The 16,780-nt window shown below is 34.5% G+C and overlaps 3 protein-coding genes across 6 annotated transcripts; 1 reads left to right on the forward strand and 2 right to left on the reverse strand.

Moving 5' to 3' along the window:
- Window positions 1-820: 820 nt before the first annotated feature.
- Window positions 821-11,779, reverse strand: LOC126698974 (TMV resistance protein N-like). 4 transcript variants are annotated; one of them, XR_007646658.1, is made up of 8 exons: window positions 11,458-11,778; window positions 10,409-10,927; window positions 5,667-6,756; window positions 5,271-5,546; window positions 4,108-5,139; window positions 3,211-4,011; window positions 1,287-1,695; window positions 821-1,156 (listed from the first exon to the last, which is right to left on the reverse strand). XR_007646658.1 is itself a non-coding variant. In XM_050396520.1 (7 exons), the coding sequence occupies exons 2-6, from the start codon at window positions 10,915-10,917 to the stop codon at window positions 3,241-3,243; spliced, it is 3,678 nt and encodes a 1,225-aa protein (XP_050252477.1). In that variant the 5' UTR covers window positions 10,918-10,927; window positions 11,458-11,779; the 3' UTR covers window positions 821-1,156; window positions 3,211-3,240. The 4 variants fall into 4 exon arrangements, 3 of the variants coding, with proteins under 3 accessions (XP_050252477.1, XP_050252474.1, XP_050252476.1); XM_050396520.1 differs by lacking the exon at window positions 1,287-1,695 and having other exon boundaries at window positions 11,458-11,779; XM_050396517.1 differs by having other exon boundaries at window positions 821-1,695.
- Window positions 11,780-12,639: 860 nt separating this feature from the next.
- LOC126700425 (probable transcription factor At1g11510) lies at window positions 12,640-13,229 on the forward strand. Its single transcript, XM_050398583.1, has one exon. The coding sequence runs from the start codon at window positions 12,655-12,657 to the stop codon at window positions 13,171-13,173; it is 519 nt and encodes a 172-aa protein (XP_050254540.1). The 5' UTR covers window positions 12,640-12,654; the 3' UTR covers window positions 13,174-13,229.
- Window positions 13,230-14,318: 1,089 nt separating this feature from the next.
- Window positions 14,319-16,474, reverse strand: LOC126701176 (L10-interacting MYB domain-containing protein-like). The gene is made up of 3 exons (XM_050399296.1): window positions 16,102-16,474; window positions 15,559-15,706; window positions 14,319-14,461 (listed from the first exon to the last, which is right to left on the reverse strand). Exons 1-3 carry the CDS (start codon window positions 16,432-16,434, stop codon window positions 14,319-14,321), a joined length of 624 nt encoding a protein of 207 aa, XP_050255253.1. The 5' UTR covers window positions 16,435-16,474.
- Between the last annotated feature and the right edge of the window lie 306 nt (window positions 16,475-16,780).

The following is a 16,780-nucleotide window of genomic DNA, read 5'->3' on the forward strand; positions in this document are numbered from 1 at the left end:
ACAGAAAAGTCACTATGGTAAAAACTTACATAGTCGAAGAGTTGCTTCATAATAAAAAGAGTTTTAAACTGTTAATATTCAGATTCGAGGAAATTCATGTGGTAGCACACATTTTCTTTCAAACTCGACTGAGATCATATATATATATATGAAACTCATAAATATCTGAAAAAGCTAGTAACAAGAAGCAGAGAAGAAAGATGTTACTTTAAAATCGGATTGAAATATTATTAAGGTCTCACCAATGCTTCTACACAAGCATTACATAGGACAATGACGTGAATGGTGATTTCCTTATATAAAAGCAGCACATGGCTAAGGCCATTTAGTACTACTTACAATTCATATTCTATAACTGTTAAATACTGATCCATCACGGCATGTATAACTATCTAGTAATATATAGTCATTTATAACACTGTATTTGGTGACAGATAAATCAAAATTAAATTCTTTTAGCTTTGAAGATTGTCTCCTGTAAGTGCTTTATGTTCTTAATTGTTTTAAAATAGATTTGACTTTACGTGTTTCTTGATAGATTGTGAATATTTTTGTTTTAGGATCGTTTGGAAATGTGAACTCCGCAAGTATCCACATTTAACAAGTCGTGTACATTATTCACTAAGTTCTCTGGTCAGATTTGACTTCTTTGTGAGTAGCAGAGAAGATAGAAAGTAGTAAAAATTCTACAGAACAAGACAGCATTGTCACTCTCAATTAGTTCTGAGGTTTGGTGGTGCATATCAGAGAGTTGCATAAACAGCAAGAAAGTATAATTTAAACTCGAGGAAATCATGGGGTTCAACCTGGCAAAGTCAGCCCATCAAACGCACTTAATCCCTAAAATATACTTTCTGTATCATTGAAAAATATAAATGTACTGAAAAATAATGACAATAGTACATACATATAAATAGTTTTTAGGAACATTGAAACAAAAGAACAAAAACAACACAAGAAGAAAAGAGTTCAAGATCAGGAGTCCGCTGTATACCATTGAAGCTAAAATTCATAAATAAATGGAACACTCTCTTAAGGTCTGGACTTGATACCATTCAAGCTAATGTTATAAAGAATTGGAACACTCTTTAAAGGTCTGGACTTGTTTATTCTGCTGCTGCTGAGGCTTTTCTTTGTGTCGAAACTGTTAGCTACCCTGCACATAAAAATCAAACTTTTACTATACATGATCACATTAGTGGCAGAGAAGGGCTCTCTCTTCCTGGTTGCCTTGTTCCTAGAAGTCCATAGAACATAAAATAGAGACAAAAGACACTGAGAAGTACTTTATGTTCTCTAAATTCCCCCTAATGCCTGTCAGCCAGCTTTTGATCCATGCCTGAATCGAGTAAGGCTCAATGAAATTAGTTTTAATGGAAAGATTGAACCAGACCAGATTGCTCTAGATGTCGAGAAAAAAAATATGGCCTATAGTGTATCTTGGACACAAAAGAGCATATAATTCCTCTGTCCTGATTTGTCTTCTCAATTCTGCCCTCACAAGATGAGAATTCAATATAATCCTCCAAAGAAAGATGATCATTTTAGAAGGTAATTGTAGCACACGTAACTGGTTCCAGAGCTCAGGGTCTTCACTTAAGGTTGTGTCAGTGAGACGAATAACAGAGCTTCCAGCTTGGGTTCTACAATGCCTAGCATGCAACAGCCAGTATCCTTTTTCAACCAAATATGCCCCTGCGTTTGGAAAGAGGTTCTTTGAGCTTGTCAAATGCACAAAAGTCATATGGTAATATATAACATGCATAATTAAAGAGCAATGCAATTAATATTACTGGCTGATGAGGCAATTCATGTGATAGCACCCATTTCCATTCAAACTTGACATTATATATTCTACTAAACTCCTAAATGTATGAAAAGAAGAAGAGTGAAAAGAAAGAAAAATCTAACAAAAAAAATGCAGAGGAAAAAGGTATATATGCATATCACTTTTAAGTGAGATTCAATTATTATTAAGGTCTCACAAAAGCTTCTGCACAAGCATCACATGGGATGATGAGGATTTCCTAACATTGAAAAATAGAAGCAGATGGTTAAGGACAGTTGGTAATATTGACTAATCAATACTATCTATTATTCTTTGCATAACATAGCTCTCTTTTTGTAAATCACTGATCCGATATGACAGTCTAACAGTAACAACATTGTTTTCGTGATAGGTAGAGGATGAGGTGAAGGGATAGAAGGGTGGGATAGTGAAAGCGGAGGAAAGGGAGGGGGGACATTTAGAATTTGAATGCAGAGATAATATGAGATCCAGGTGACAAGACTAGTTAATATTTAGTAGTTTACAACAATAATGCTCTCTGCTGCCGTCCATCTCAAATATCCCCATGCTAGTTGCTACATGTGACTAAACGCTTTTAGCTTTAAAGTTTGCTAGTGGCTACATGGGACCAAATGTGGAGTTGGCTCATATTTTTTATCAGGCCATCGGCCAAAAGGCCTTATGGGCCAAGTGAAGTGGAGCGGAGCGTAATGAATGGAATGAAGCAAAAACTGATGTAGCAACTAGAAATCTTTAAACACTGTTGTAATGGGTAGGGTTTCGTTATGTAACACTATTATAACCCTATTTTCTCATATAGTGGATTTTCAGCCGCTCACTCCCGTGGAGGTAGGCATACTGCTGAGTCACATAAATTTTCTGCATAAACTGATTTTTCCTATCTGGTTGATGATTGCACACCAATTAACACTAGTCACAAACCCACACAAAGCATGGGAAAGTTACTACTCCTATTAGGAAACATTTCATTGCATTTCAGAAGGGTACTTAGAGAATACTTCACTGACCATTAGAGACTTGATTAACATTGTCGTACCTTGTCTTCAATTACAATAATAAATTCATTTTGTCTGCCTCTTGCATCTTCATCTAACAATGCGTGAGTATAATTGCTGTTCATAGCATTAGAGAGAGTTGATTCAAGCAAACAAAAAAGCAGTGCAAAAAGAAGCACAACAACCACAATAATTCAAAGAATTTATATAAAAGCAACTATTTAATAAATAATCATGTCTTGAGAACTCTATTGCAGCAACAGACAAAACTACAGAGTTACCAAGAGCCAAAGGAAAGGAAAAAAGTTAATGCAGCAACAGACAAAACTAAAATTAAGAAAAAAGTAATTTACAGATAATCAGTAGCAAAGATAGGAAAAAAATAATTTCGATTCATTGACTTACAGAGAATTTGAACCCATTTTTCAAATTCCATTAAGCTTCCCGGTCACTTTCACTAGATTCCTGGCAATCACTTAATTCCTCACAACATTCCATGTACTCACTTGACTCCTCACAATCAGAATTACCAAGGGCCATAAATTCAGGGACTCTTTCAATTCTTTTTGGGTGTGGTATGTCATCAGAGCTTCCTTCTCCACTAGGTGTAGTCCCATCATAGTCATCACGACTTCGCTTGGCTTTGCTACCTTTCGCTACCACTGCCAAATTGACAAAATTATGACGGAAAACATCCAAGCCCTTATAAGGAATGATGTTATTGTTGCTACTTTGAGCCATTGTTTGGTTGTGATCTTCGATGTCTTTCTTGTATACCATACGCAACCCCCATTTCTTCATCTCAAAGTCACGAGCTCTAAAGTGAATGCCAATCTTAATGAATCCATTCTCATCACATCCCCACAATAATTTTATCAAATCTTCTTCTCCGAAAAATTTAGGAAACAAATAGAGTAACCAAAGATGATCTGATGAAACCTTAGCCACCCTTGTGCCAACTGGAGGATATATATGTTCTCCATTGGCTATCAATTCAAAGCAAATTTGACTACCAAATAGAAAAGGATCAACCATTTGGTTATGAGAACAAATCACAACACAAAAAGCAATTCCCACCCACTCATCATAACATAAATGAGAAGGTTGTTTTATGTTCACTTCAGCCCCCATACTTTGATGACAAAACCACTCTGGAATTTCACTTCCAGGAATAACCATTCCGTATCTATATGCAATAGAGTGTCCCTGAAACATACAAGGCATGTTGTTTAGAGCGCGTGTGCACACGCACAAAGAGAGAGAGAGAGAGAGAGAGAGAGAGAGAGAGAGAGAGAGAGAGACCTGAAGGTTCTTTTTTATCATTGCAAGAAACATGTCAATGAAGCCTTGATTGTCAACCAGTTTACTGCAACCTGAAAGCCAAAGTTCTGCCTCACATAAAGAATTTGGTTTCAATAGATTTGGTACTGTGTCCAGTGAGGTACAACCAAATCCCCAAATAGAATCAATATTTAATGGAAGTTTCGGCAATGATAGAAGGCTTGTGCAATTCTTTACGCTCAAAGATTTTAGAATAGATAGTTGAGCAATGCTTTCCGGTAAGCAACCAAAATTATTTCCACTTAAATCTAAATGTTTTAAGGAGGATAAGCAGCAAATGTCATTGGGGATTGCATTTAGATTGCAATAACTTATATCCAAATCGATCAAAGAACACGAACGCAATAGTGAAGTTGATAACGAGCCCATGGGATCGGGACTCCTCAACTTAAATCCACCAAAAGCTAGTTTTTTAAGAGTTTTGAAGAAAGCATTGGAAGAACGCATCATTCTTATAGCACTTCCACCCACATCAAGCTCTTCTACACTTTCAGTAGTCCCCAAATTCTCTAGTAGTTTGCAAAGTTTTGAGCATCCAGAAAAATTGATATTTACAAGTGACTCCATATTAAAAAGAGTTAGAGGAAGTGACATAAGATTTTTGCAATCTCTTACACTCAATGAAGCAAGTCTAGTCAAATTCCCAATTGAGGTGGGTAATTTTGTAATAGCAATGCCATCCAAGTAAAGCCCAGATACACATCCCATGTTTTTTGCAAACTCTGGAATTCTTTTTAGTTTTAAGCATCCTGAAAGAATAAGAATGTCAAGAGACTTCATTTCAAATTTGTTTGGAAGAATTTTGAGGCTCTTGCAACCTTTTAAATTAAGAAGAGTAAGCCTTTCATGAACTCCAACTGATGGATGTATCTCACATAATTTTACACAATCTTCAAGAATCAATTTCTCAAGAACTGGGACTTCGGTGATGTCTGGGGTTTCAATAAGTTTTAGGGACTTGTTCAATTCGATGAATTTCAACCTCTCAAAAGACTGTTGGAAACCACCACAAAACAAAACAAAAAAAAAAAAAAGAGACATGAAACAATTAGCTTCTACAAAGTCTTTTAATTTAATGAAACTTAACAAAAAAAAAAAAGGTTTTATAAGGGTTCCTAAATTACCTTTGTTCCTTTCCAAAGTCGTTCGATGTTACTGCAATTCAAGCGAAGTTTAACAAGTTCATTTGATTGGAAACTTGATGGCAAAGATTTTGAAGGGTACTCACTCCAATCAAGAAATCTTAAGCTATTAGGAAGATGTTTGGGATCATGCATTAGTTGAACATGATGAATTTGGAGCAACTTTAGACATTTCATCTTTGAAAAGGCTTCACGATCCCAATATACCTTTTTCGGTTCAGACAGCTCTAATACTATGCTTTGAACTGCCTCTGTCCCCTATAATTAGGAAAGAGTGATTAGTGTAAAATGAATAGAACTATTGTAATTTAAACTATGTTGCTCAATGTGTGTGTGTAAAATAAAGTATTTGCTCGTGTCGTTTAAATAACATCATACCATTTTTTTTGTTAGCACATCATCAATGTCTTTATACACCCATAATCTACTACGCTTCCCAGGATCTTTAGAGCACTCGTGACAAACTATGTCTCGACCCATTTGTTGTAGTAAATCATGCATCCACAATTGTTTGTCATGGAATTTTATGAGAGATTTTTCATTAAGAACCCTTAATTCAATTTTAGGGAGAAGCTCAAGATGATCTACTATTTCTATGATAAAATCTCGACTCCTGTGATTAAAGAAGCATGCAATATCCAGGAAAATTTCCTTCTCTGTTTCTTGTAGTCCATCATAGCTTATTTGAAGCACATTAAGAATTTTTCTTTCGGGAAATTTTTCGAGTCTATCTAATGCACTTTGCCATTCATCTGTACGTCTCTTGAACAAAAAGGAACCCAAAACCTCAATGGCTAAAGGAAGACCACTAGCATAATGTACGAAGGCTTGGGACAACTCTAGATAATCTGTGGTAGGATGCTCTTTTCCAAAAGCTTTCAAATTAAAGAGTTGAAAAGCTTCATCATAATTCAATCCTTCAATCTCATATATTCCATCTACTTTCCTTGTCATTAGCAAATGCACATCTCTTGTTGTTATGATAATTCTACTACCTGGACCAAACCAATCATGCCCCCCAACTAATTTGTTCAGTTGATCTAATTCATTTACATCATCAAGAATGAGAAAAATCTTTTTGTGACGTAACCTATTCTTGATGAGAACTCCACAATCAAGACCTTGTACATTCATATCATTATGCATCAAAAGTTCATTCAAAAGTGTTTGTTGTAACCAAAGTAAACCATATTTTTTAAAAACTTCCCTGACATTAGCAATAAAACAACAAGCTTCAAATTGATTGGAAATCATACCGTAAACAACTCTAGCAAGAGTTGTCTTACCCATTCCTCCCGTCCCACAAATTCCTATAATGCGAACATCATTTGACTCCATGGCTAAATGTGACTTCAATTTCTCAACTCGGAGATTTATTCCTACTAGTCCGTTAGTATCTACTAAAAATGTGTCACTCAATTTATTTAATATCAGTCTCACAATGTTTTGGATAAATTTGGTCTCAGTCCTGCAAAAAAGATAGAACAATAAGCTGCAAGTCTAAATTTACCATGACAGGAACCCAAATAAAAATTTAGTAGATATGTGGCATTCTGTTTAGTTGGTAAAAACTGAAATCTGAATGCATAAATGTAATTGAATGCTCCAAGCCAGAATCGAAAGAACTACCCATATAAGTGTTGTGTTGTAGTTAATGTTAACAATGCAATTGTTTATCAAAAAATAAAATTAACCATACAATTATGGATTGTTCCATGAAATATTTCTTAATTTCCATAGATAATTGCGTTTGAAGGTTAGTAGATTTTACATTATTGGAGTTCCATTAGAGTTTAATTCAATGTATTTCAGTCATGTAACTTAAGAGATTATTTTTAGAAGAAATTTATATCTATTTTATTTCTAAAATTTCATAGACTTTAGTAAATTATATCTTTAATATACACAGGATTTTTATTTATTTATTATTAATCCATATAATGCACATGAATACCGCTTTTGGCTTCTAAAATGAACAGGTGAAGTGTAAAGGTGCTATCAAATTGTTTGTAGTAAAAAATGAGTTCACTTGTCAAAACTCAAAAGTCCCATGGCTCAACAGTCAAACTGCACCATGTGGTTCTCATATTGAGAACTTCTGTTCGAATCACCCTACTCTCGCATGTTGTAAGCCTTTAAGAAAAGGAGGAGTTCAATGGAGTTTTAAGATAACTAGCTCCCTTTTGATTTTCAAGTTTTGATATCTAATTAAACTCAAGTTATGTGAAATTAGCAACTAAAAAGTAGCATACACTTCCCTCAAAAAAAAAAAAAAAAAAAAAGGTAGCAACACCTCTACGTAATTACATTAATTTAAGTCTACTTAGACAATAAGTTGCACAACATTGTTCACAACTATTGAGTTGACCGATTGTGATTGGTGAATGGTAAAAAATGTGTTGGTTGTGGACTTGTATGCTAGTGGCTAGTGATGTTCTACCAAGCATGATTTACCATCTCAACAATTTGTAATATTTTTTTGTCTCTAGTATTACTCATAAAATTATCAATGTTATTTTCACACAATAGGAGACTACACAACTTTACTATGGAGACAACTTATTCCACAACTTTTTTCACGATTTGCTAAGATTTCGCATTGTGAGTGGTGGGTAATTACTTTTACATAGACTTACCCGACATCACTTACAACCCACCACTCCAAAAAGTTATAGAAAAAACTGTGCAACAAGTTATATTTCTAGAATTATTGTCGGACCATAATAAGAACTACTTATAAAAACCAATAGGCCATAAGAATCAAACTATGCAATTGGAAGTAGTTGGCAAAATTGGAAACTCCTTGAATCTCCCACTACAAGAAAATGTATTTTTAGTGTCCACTCGAGTCTAACTTAAACCCTGGCTCTTACCCCTTACTCCTCACACCCTACAAGCACTTATACTTGTAAAGTGAGTATCGCACCAAAGGTGTGTGGTAGTAATATAAAGATGAGTTGAAATGTTAAAAAATTGTTGTTCTTATACAGTATTTAATGATCATTGAAATTAGACTAGGATATACTAGCTTATATTCTATAGGGGCCATAGATTAGTTGATCGGCCAAAGAAGTTTAAGTTGTCCCTCTTGGAGACTTGAACCCTTGCTCTTACCCCTTACCCCTCACACACCACAAGCACTTATACTTGTGAAGTGAGTATCACACCAAGGGTATGTGGTAGTAATATAAAGATGAGTTGAAATGTTAAAAACTTGCTGGCTTATATTCTAAAGGGGCTATAGATTAGTTGATCGGCCAAAGAAGTTTAAGTTGTCCCTCTTGAAGACTTGAACCCTAGCTCGTACCCCTTACCCCTCACACTCCACAAGCACTTATACTTGTGAAGTGAGTATCGCACCAAGGGTGTGTGATAGTAATATAAAGATGAGTTGAAATGTTAAAAACTTGTTGTTCTTATACAGTATTTAATGATCATTGAAATTAGACTAGGATATACTGGCTTATATTCTAAAGGGGCTATAGATTAGTTGATCGGCCAAAGAAGTTTAAGTTGTTCCTAAGATGGAGGATATAACGCCAAGTACTTCCCCATTTATCCCCACACACACACAAATATATATATATATATATATATATATCATATGTCCCACTCTAAATAGTCCACTTTATGTTCCACAATCATAGGCAGCAGATTTTGTATTATTGTAGCTAAAGTAAGTGATCATTTCAAGTTCTTGAGAGGGGGAATTCAAAATTATTAGTTTAATACTGTAGTTTGGTGAATTATTTCTGGGCTCCACACAGTCTTAATGCTGTTATGAATCTCAAACTATTGATTAATAGAATATGTTCTATTCTATACATGATTAGTAATATTCTAGGGCACAACATCATCAAAATTAATCTGTAAATTACAATTAATTTACTAACTGTTAAATTATTGATCATCCTAACAGTTTAAGCTATTAGAAAATTGTGAATATTGAATCATTTAACCAATATTCTAACAATAATATTATTAGAATTAATTAACAAAATAAAAAGTAAACAAATCAAAGTAAAAAATATATATAAACTAAGCAATAGAAGCTGATTACGTAAGTCTGGATTTTTATCACTACTTCTAATCTATTTAGAACCATGTCAAGCTTAATTAAAACCACTTCTACTGATTTTACTTGAAGTCTAATAACAACACACTTTTAACTCATTTTACCATTCCAAGTTTTCTTTATATATATATATATATATATATATGTGTGTGTGTATTATATCAATAAAAGAAACTATTATTAATTCAAACATAAACTTCAATGATAAATTTTACTATATTCTAAAATTAGCTGCTCCTCTTCAATAGATCTTCATAATAACTCGATTTTCATAACTTATTTGAAAAATATAAATATTGAATAAATTGCTTATATTACTATAACAAAAATTACATTAAGAAATAAAATTAAGTATATAAATAATTTAGCACACTAACTATTCTTCTGAACTAAAATAGAGCAATTAAAAATAAATAGTTTGCATACTCTAGCAAATGTTGTCCTTACAACCACCGCGCACCCTTGGTGCGGTGATTACTCCACAAATATAAATGCTTGTAGGGTGTGGGGAGCAAAAGACAGAATTTAAGCCTCCAAAAAGAAGTTTCACACACATATACACTTAAATTAAAGTAGAGTAGAAATTCTATCTTGTAAAAAAAAAAAAAAATGTTGTCATTACAAGATATTTTCAAGAATTGATAAAGCTTTGGACATCAGTAGTATCATTAAAATTAGGTAGGAACATTTAATATGTATGTAATTGTGTTTATCTTTAACTACGTTTGTACTTGGACTGTTGGACACGGACCTCTCTTCATCACGCTTGTTCTTTTTATCACTTTTTCAACATTTAAGATTTTTCAGTAAATTCTTCTATAAGAAAAGATTTTTTCCGTAAATTTTTTAACAATTAAAAGATGAAACTATCAAATCCTATTCTGTTTATTGTAGTAAAGATTACATATCATACATAATGTGCACAAATTAAACATAGCATATATTATACGCAAAATTCTTGTTGCATTTTTTGACACTATAATTCATGCTATATATATATAGAAAGAATTATTTGAAAATAAAATAAATATGTTAATTAAATTACTCGTTTTGTAAATGCCAACTGGCGAGATTGGCTACTTCTCTTAATGCTGCTCTCCATGTTTGCACCTTCTCTATGTTCTCCTTGAAATGTTCTTCATGCTCAAGAAAAGCTTTTGCAAAAGTTCCTGTTTGTTCTCGTACATCAGATTGATCAACATTATAAAAAATGGGTAGAATTGTCATTCCCGTCTCTTTCATGCATCTTGTGACCTTTGCAAGTTCATCTAAGCACCATGTTGAAGACGCATAGTTTTTTGAAAAAATGACAATAACAAATCTTGATTCTTCTATTGCTTTCAAGCGCTCCAGTGAAATCGATTTTCCTTTCTCAAGTTTTCCATCGTCTTTAAAGGTGAAAATGTCCTTTTGTTTCAAGGCATCATATAGACGATCCTTGAAACTATAGAGGGTGTCCTCATCTCTAAAACTAAGAAAGACGTCATATTTCCATTGTGGTGTTGAAGAAAATGATAATGAAGATGAGGCTTTTTCCGTGCTCATGGAGGCCATTGGAAATATACTGCCAGATCGAGAACCACCAAAAAAAAAAAAAAAATCAATTTAAATAGGAAAAAAAAAAATTACAGATGAAGAGCATGATTTGATGTGAATTTTTCATTTCAATGATGCATCATCCATTTAGTTTTGCCAAACCTAAAGGAATACAAATTATATCATATTTATTTTTAAAAAAAATTATATCATATTCACAACTATTCCCTAATATGCCAACACACTTAGCTTGTCACATTATAATAGTAAATTAGTAATAAACAAAAAATCATTCTTTATTTGACAATCACAATTGCTAGCCAGCAGATTAGAAATTCAGATATAAAACAACAAGAAAACACATATACACTTTTTTTTTTTAGAGAAAAAAAACCACATACACTTTTATTTGCTCAAAAAAAAAAAATTTGAAAACACATATACACACACAACAAGCCTGAAACAGGGTTTACGTTCCTCCCAAAACTAATAAATAAGTAAATAAATAACAGAGAATTCACACAAATAATTAGCATTGCATAAGAGAAGAAAGGTGACCTTGAGGATGCAGATCACGTTGTCAGGTCCAGGAGATGAAGAGACTCAAAAATTGGTGGCAGGAAAAAAAAAAATTCTGGGTGCTCAGTTTGAGAAAGAAAATAGAGAGAGAGAACTAAATGAAGAGGAAAACTATGGTGGGATTGAGGAAAAGAGAGATGACAGTACAGTAGAGAAATTGGGAAAGTTCTGTCCAGAGAGTAGAGTAAATTTGTTTGAAGTTTCCTAATTACCTTTTATTCCACTCGTTGGGACCGGGGCCCGGAAGATTGAACTTGAGGAAAAGAGAGAACAGCAGAAATTGTGGACAGTTTTAATTGGTTGCAAAGTTGCAGAAAATTTCAGTGCGTTTGGTAAACGTGATTAAATATTGAAACACATACTTTTATAAAACTTTTTATTTTTTTCATTTTTTTTACACGTACTTTTATAAAACTTTTTATTTTTTACATTAATCACGTCAATTCGTACAAATTTTTTTTTTTTTTTTTTTTTACTTTAATATTTTCCAAAACACTTAGAGGCTGTTTGGTTTGTCAACTGAAAACATAATGTTTAGTGTTTAAACACTGAACACTAGTGTCCAAAATTTAAAACAATGTGTTTGGTTAACCTACTGTGTTCTGGGTTGTTTAAAAATGGTTGCTCCAAAAACAATGTTTGAACAACATGTTTTGAAATCAAGCCGGAGCAGATTTTAAACAACAAAATTGTTTTCCAGTGGCACTTCGGTAATAAAAGTGAGATTCAAACGGGCCCACCTGATCAGCTTTTTTTGGTCGTCTATCTCCTCTCTTTACAAAGTACAATTTGCAGGTTTTAGGCACAACTCTTTGCATTCTGTTTCGTTTCCAACCTGATACCTTTGTTCTGGTTTTCCCCATATATTCATCATCGTTAAGTTTAAGAAGGTGTCGCCACAGGACATCGAATTTCTAGTGCACCCATCTGAAAAATCTCCAGAATACTGCCTCAGAAAAAAAAAAAAAAAAAAAAAAAAAAAAAAAAAAAAAAAAAAAAAACCCATTGACACGCAGCTACAAAGATCACGCCTCCCCACCCGATTGGTGAGGAATACAGGAAAAAAAAAACCCAAAAAAACTGAGAAATCTGTGTGAGTGATTCAGAACGACGACTCGACAGCGACGAACGTAAAGCCCAGCCGTCGATCTTCTTAGGCGTCGATGAAGATGAGGGATGTTGGACTACACCGCCTTGCGCGGCGCGGATCTCGCCGCAGATGCCGCCGCGTTTTTCAAGTTCGTTAAGAAGAGCCTCCACGTGGAGGTCACGAAGGCCCAGCTGGTGGACAAGATGAAGAGGTTAAGGAAGAAGTACAACAACAATGCCGGACGAGGAAAGAAAGGCAAAGACCTGACCTTTTCGAAACCCCACGAACAAAAGACTTACGAATTGTCGAAGAAGATTTGGGGCTCCGTTGAAGCTACTACTGGGACTGAGAAAGCTAAGGACATCAACAATGGGAAAGCTAAGGCTAAGGACAACAACAATAATAAGAATCAGAAAGGTAACAGTTTGATTAGGAGTTTGAAGGAGGAATTGACGGAGTCATCTCCGGTTTTGTACAAGTATGGTGAGAAGATGGAGATTGATGGGGAGTTTGGTTTTTTGGATCTCTGCTCTGAGGGAAGACTGAAGAGAAAGGAAGACGGAAGAGAAGGAATAAAGAAAGAGAAGGGAAAAAGAAGGGATTAAAAAATTATTATTTAATATGAGTCAGCTTTTTTTATCATTAAAAACACACATACCAAACACATATTTTACATTTTTTAAACACTGAAAAATATTGTTTGAACTATGATACCAAACACATTTTTTTGTTTTATTCACACTAAAAACACGTTGTTCAACAACACTTTTTAAACCACAATTTTCACATCTTTTTAAACAACAATTTTTAAAAACTATGACCAAACAGGCCCTTAGTTGTGTTTAGTTCCTATAAAATATTTTCTAGGAAATAAATATTTTTGGGAAATGCTATTTTTGGGAAAGGAAAATGTATTCAGGCTGTTTGGTTGCCTCAGAATTCGTTTTACGGAAAGTCAATTCCAGTGTTTGGTTCATTCAAACATTTTACGAAAAATGCTTTCTGTTTTACGGAAAATCAATTCCTATGTTTGGTTCGGTCAAACATTTTACAAAAAGTGGAATTCATTTTTTACGGAAAATCAATTCCCATGTTTGGTTTGTGGATCATTTTACGGAAAATATGAAATGCCTTACAAATTCAAGCACCTGCATTACCTAGACAAACCTGTAACATTACAAAACTAATTATCCACTTCAACATCAAAAATAATCATCCAAATTCAAGCACCTGCATTGCCTATACATATCTGTAACAGTACAAAAATAATCATTTGAATATATCCATAATATTTATATAAAAACAGCCACATCAATCGTTCACTATTGGCATTACACCTCCATGGTGTACAAAAATAATACCTACTCGTGATATCTGAATAGAACAAATACATAATTTGGGCAATTGTATCGTCCCAATAATACAAAAGACTACATATATAATACAATGGTAGGTCAATATTAGTACTACAACAAAAGTTAATTCCTAAAGCTACCGTCACAGTCAACATGAAACAGACAAGTCAAAGTTGTGAAAACAAAAAACCATCCAACCACAGCTTTCTCAACCTAGCATTCTTGGCTAGAAATCCTCGTGCTGCCTTCTCATTTTCACAAAGATGGTCAAACGCAGTTACGAGCATGTCTTCGCTATACCCATCCGCCATCATAGCCATGACCTCATTGTAAAAAGTTGTGTAATCTATCGGACCCCGGTTGATTTCTTTCAGAGCCACAGCTATTTCCTTCAGCTAATCAGACAGATCAGTCAGCACACTATCATCAGCATTAGAAGGTGCACGCCCTCTTTTACAGGACTTGGGAATTCCCGACCTAGTGGTGGATGACTTGACTGCATTCTTCCCTTTCTCGACCACACCTTCCTCCACATTGTCTGCAACAAACTCAGCACTGTCCTCATTTAGGGATGGCAATGGGGCAGGACGGGGTCAAAGGATGGGGTCTTCGCCCCCGCCCCGCATGGATTTTTCTTGCTCCATCCCTGCCCCGCCCCGCCCCGCATGATGGGGAAAATTTCTTGCCCCATCCCCACCCTTTAAGACCCCGCGAAACCCTGCCCCACCCCGTAAAACTTTATTTCTTGTTAATTTTTCCTACAACTATTACCATTTTTTCAAATAAAATGACATGTTTCAATAATAAAAACATACTTGAACCCAATAAATGTTATAAATTACTAAGTAGTGTGCATTATTTTTTTTGACTTCGAAGATAGAATTATATTGAAAAAAGGGACTGAAGCCCAAAAACTTACAAAAAGCAAGGATACTAGCAGACAACAACCCTCCAAAAAATAAAATAAACAAATTTTGTCCAAACAAAGAAAAACTATAAGAAGTATTGGTTGTCTTTTTTTCCTACGCATGTTTAAAACCTAGCACACTCAGGTCCTCCCATTTTGTGACTATTTCATAGAGAATGGGACAAAGTCTCAAACCTTTACCATATAAGTTATAACAACCAAATGCCCACACACACACACAATGACACAAACACAAATATTTAGAGTCACATACTCAGGCCCAGACCTATACCGCATTAAAAAAAAAAAAATTATGTTCATGATGAAAAGTAAGTTGAGAAAGACGTATGAATCATGAATGAAATCAGTAATTCAATAGTATATAAATTTGTTTCTAATAAAGACAAAAGAAAACGTTAAAATTGGTACCTTATTTCTAACTTTGCTAGAGAGAAAAAAGAGATAGAGAGCCACGTTAGGTAGAATAAAATAAGCTGGTGATATTTTTGTTTAAATAGTAGGATTTTAGGGTATGAAAAAATTACAATTTAACCCTTATTAATGCGTGATGGGGTGGGTCTAAAAAATGTAAACCCATACCCACCCTGCCCCGAAGTGCGGGTCTAAAATCTCACCCCATCCCCGCCCCACCATCTTTGCGGGACGGGGAAAACCCACATGGGGCGAAGCGGGGAGTGGCGGGTCAAAGCGGGGCGGGGCAAAATTGCCATCCCTATCCCCAATGTTTGGCTCATTTTCAATATCCACATAGGACTTAGAAAAGCCACTCGTGTCTGTGTCCTTCCCCACAACAATAGCTAATTCATCATACATCTCAATTTTTTTGTTTAGATGCTCCGCATGCTTTCGATGCGCCTGTAAGGGAGAAAGAAACGTATAATAACAATGCAATAATCACTTCACTCATAAATTTAATATTCAATTCAATATAGATGCCATTAAATGATTTAGGTCAATGATAAACAAAAAAAATCTGTTAGGGAATAGGAGACATAACCCATGATTTTGAAGATAAGTACAATAGAAAATACAATGTACAAATGCTAAGACCAAATTTTACAATAGATCCGCACATGAAAGTTATATTTGAAAAACCTTATAAAAGCAATGAAATCCTAAAAAGAATGACACTATAAATTTCATATAAAGAGGGTACTTGAGCAGCCTTGTCTTGTTCTCAATTCATAGATTATAAAAGGCAAAAACATATATTATCATTTATATTAAGAAAATATGGTTGGAAGCCATACCATGACTTCTTTTTGGTATGTCTTCGCGTCGCATGTTATCATTTTTAGGTTATCATCCCAGCCAAAGCCACTCTTCTTTCTAACAGTCTGAATAGTGGACCACATGGTTCTTAGAGTCCGCATCCGATTTTCAACATAAGAGGGGTGGCACTCAACCCCAAATTGGGCAGTTATCTCCTTCACTACAAGAGCAAAGGAGCCTGCCTTGAAAGTGCTAGACGGCTTGTTGCCCTTTGCAGCCTCCTGCGCAAGTAGCCTAAGCATCGTTGAGTGCATGGGCGGCAGCCACCTGAACTGCTTGCTTCTGCTCACCTTCTCTTTGCCCTTTGACATTACTACATATGAAAATTGTATAGTGAGAGTAGCATTTAAAGATGAGAGTAGCATTTAGTAATTACGCTCAAAATATGAACAACAAATCAAACACACATACAACCACGCTTATAGATGTGCACAACAGAATGAAACATGCTAACACTAGAAATAACAATGTAATACCATCAAATAACAATGTAATGCTGAAAATACTTTTTCATTACACCACCAAAAGTCTATAGTAAATACATTATTTTTACAAAAAAAAAAATATATATATATATATATATATACATATTACAATCATAGAAATCTAAATAAAGTACTACTCTCCACTCTTGGTATAATCAGACCACATAACTTG

The sequence above is a fragment of the Quercus robur genome, chromosome 9, assembly GCF_932294415.1.
Source record: "Quercus robur chromosome 9, dhQueRobu3.1, whole genome shotgun sequence".
NCBI lineage: Eukaryota > Viridiplantae > Streptophyta > Magnoliopsida > Fagales > Fagaceae > Quercus > Quercus robur.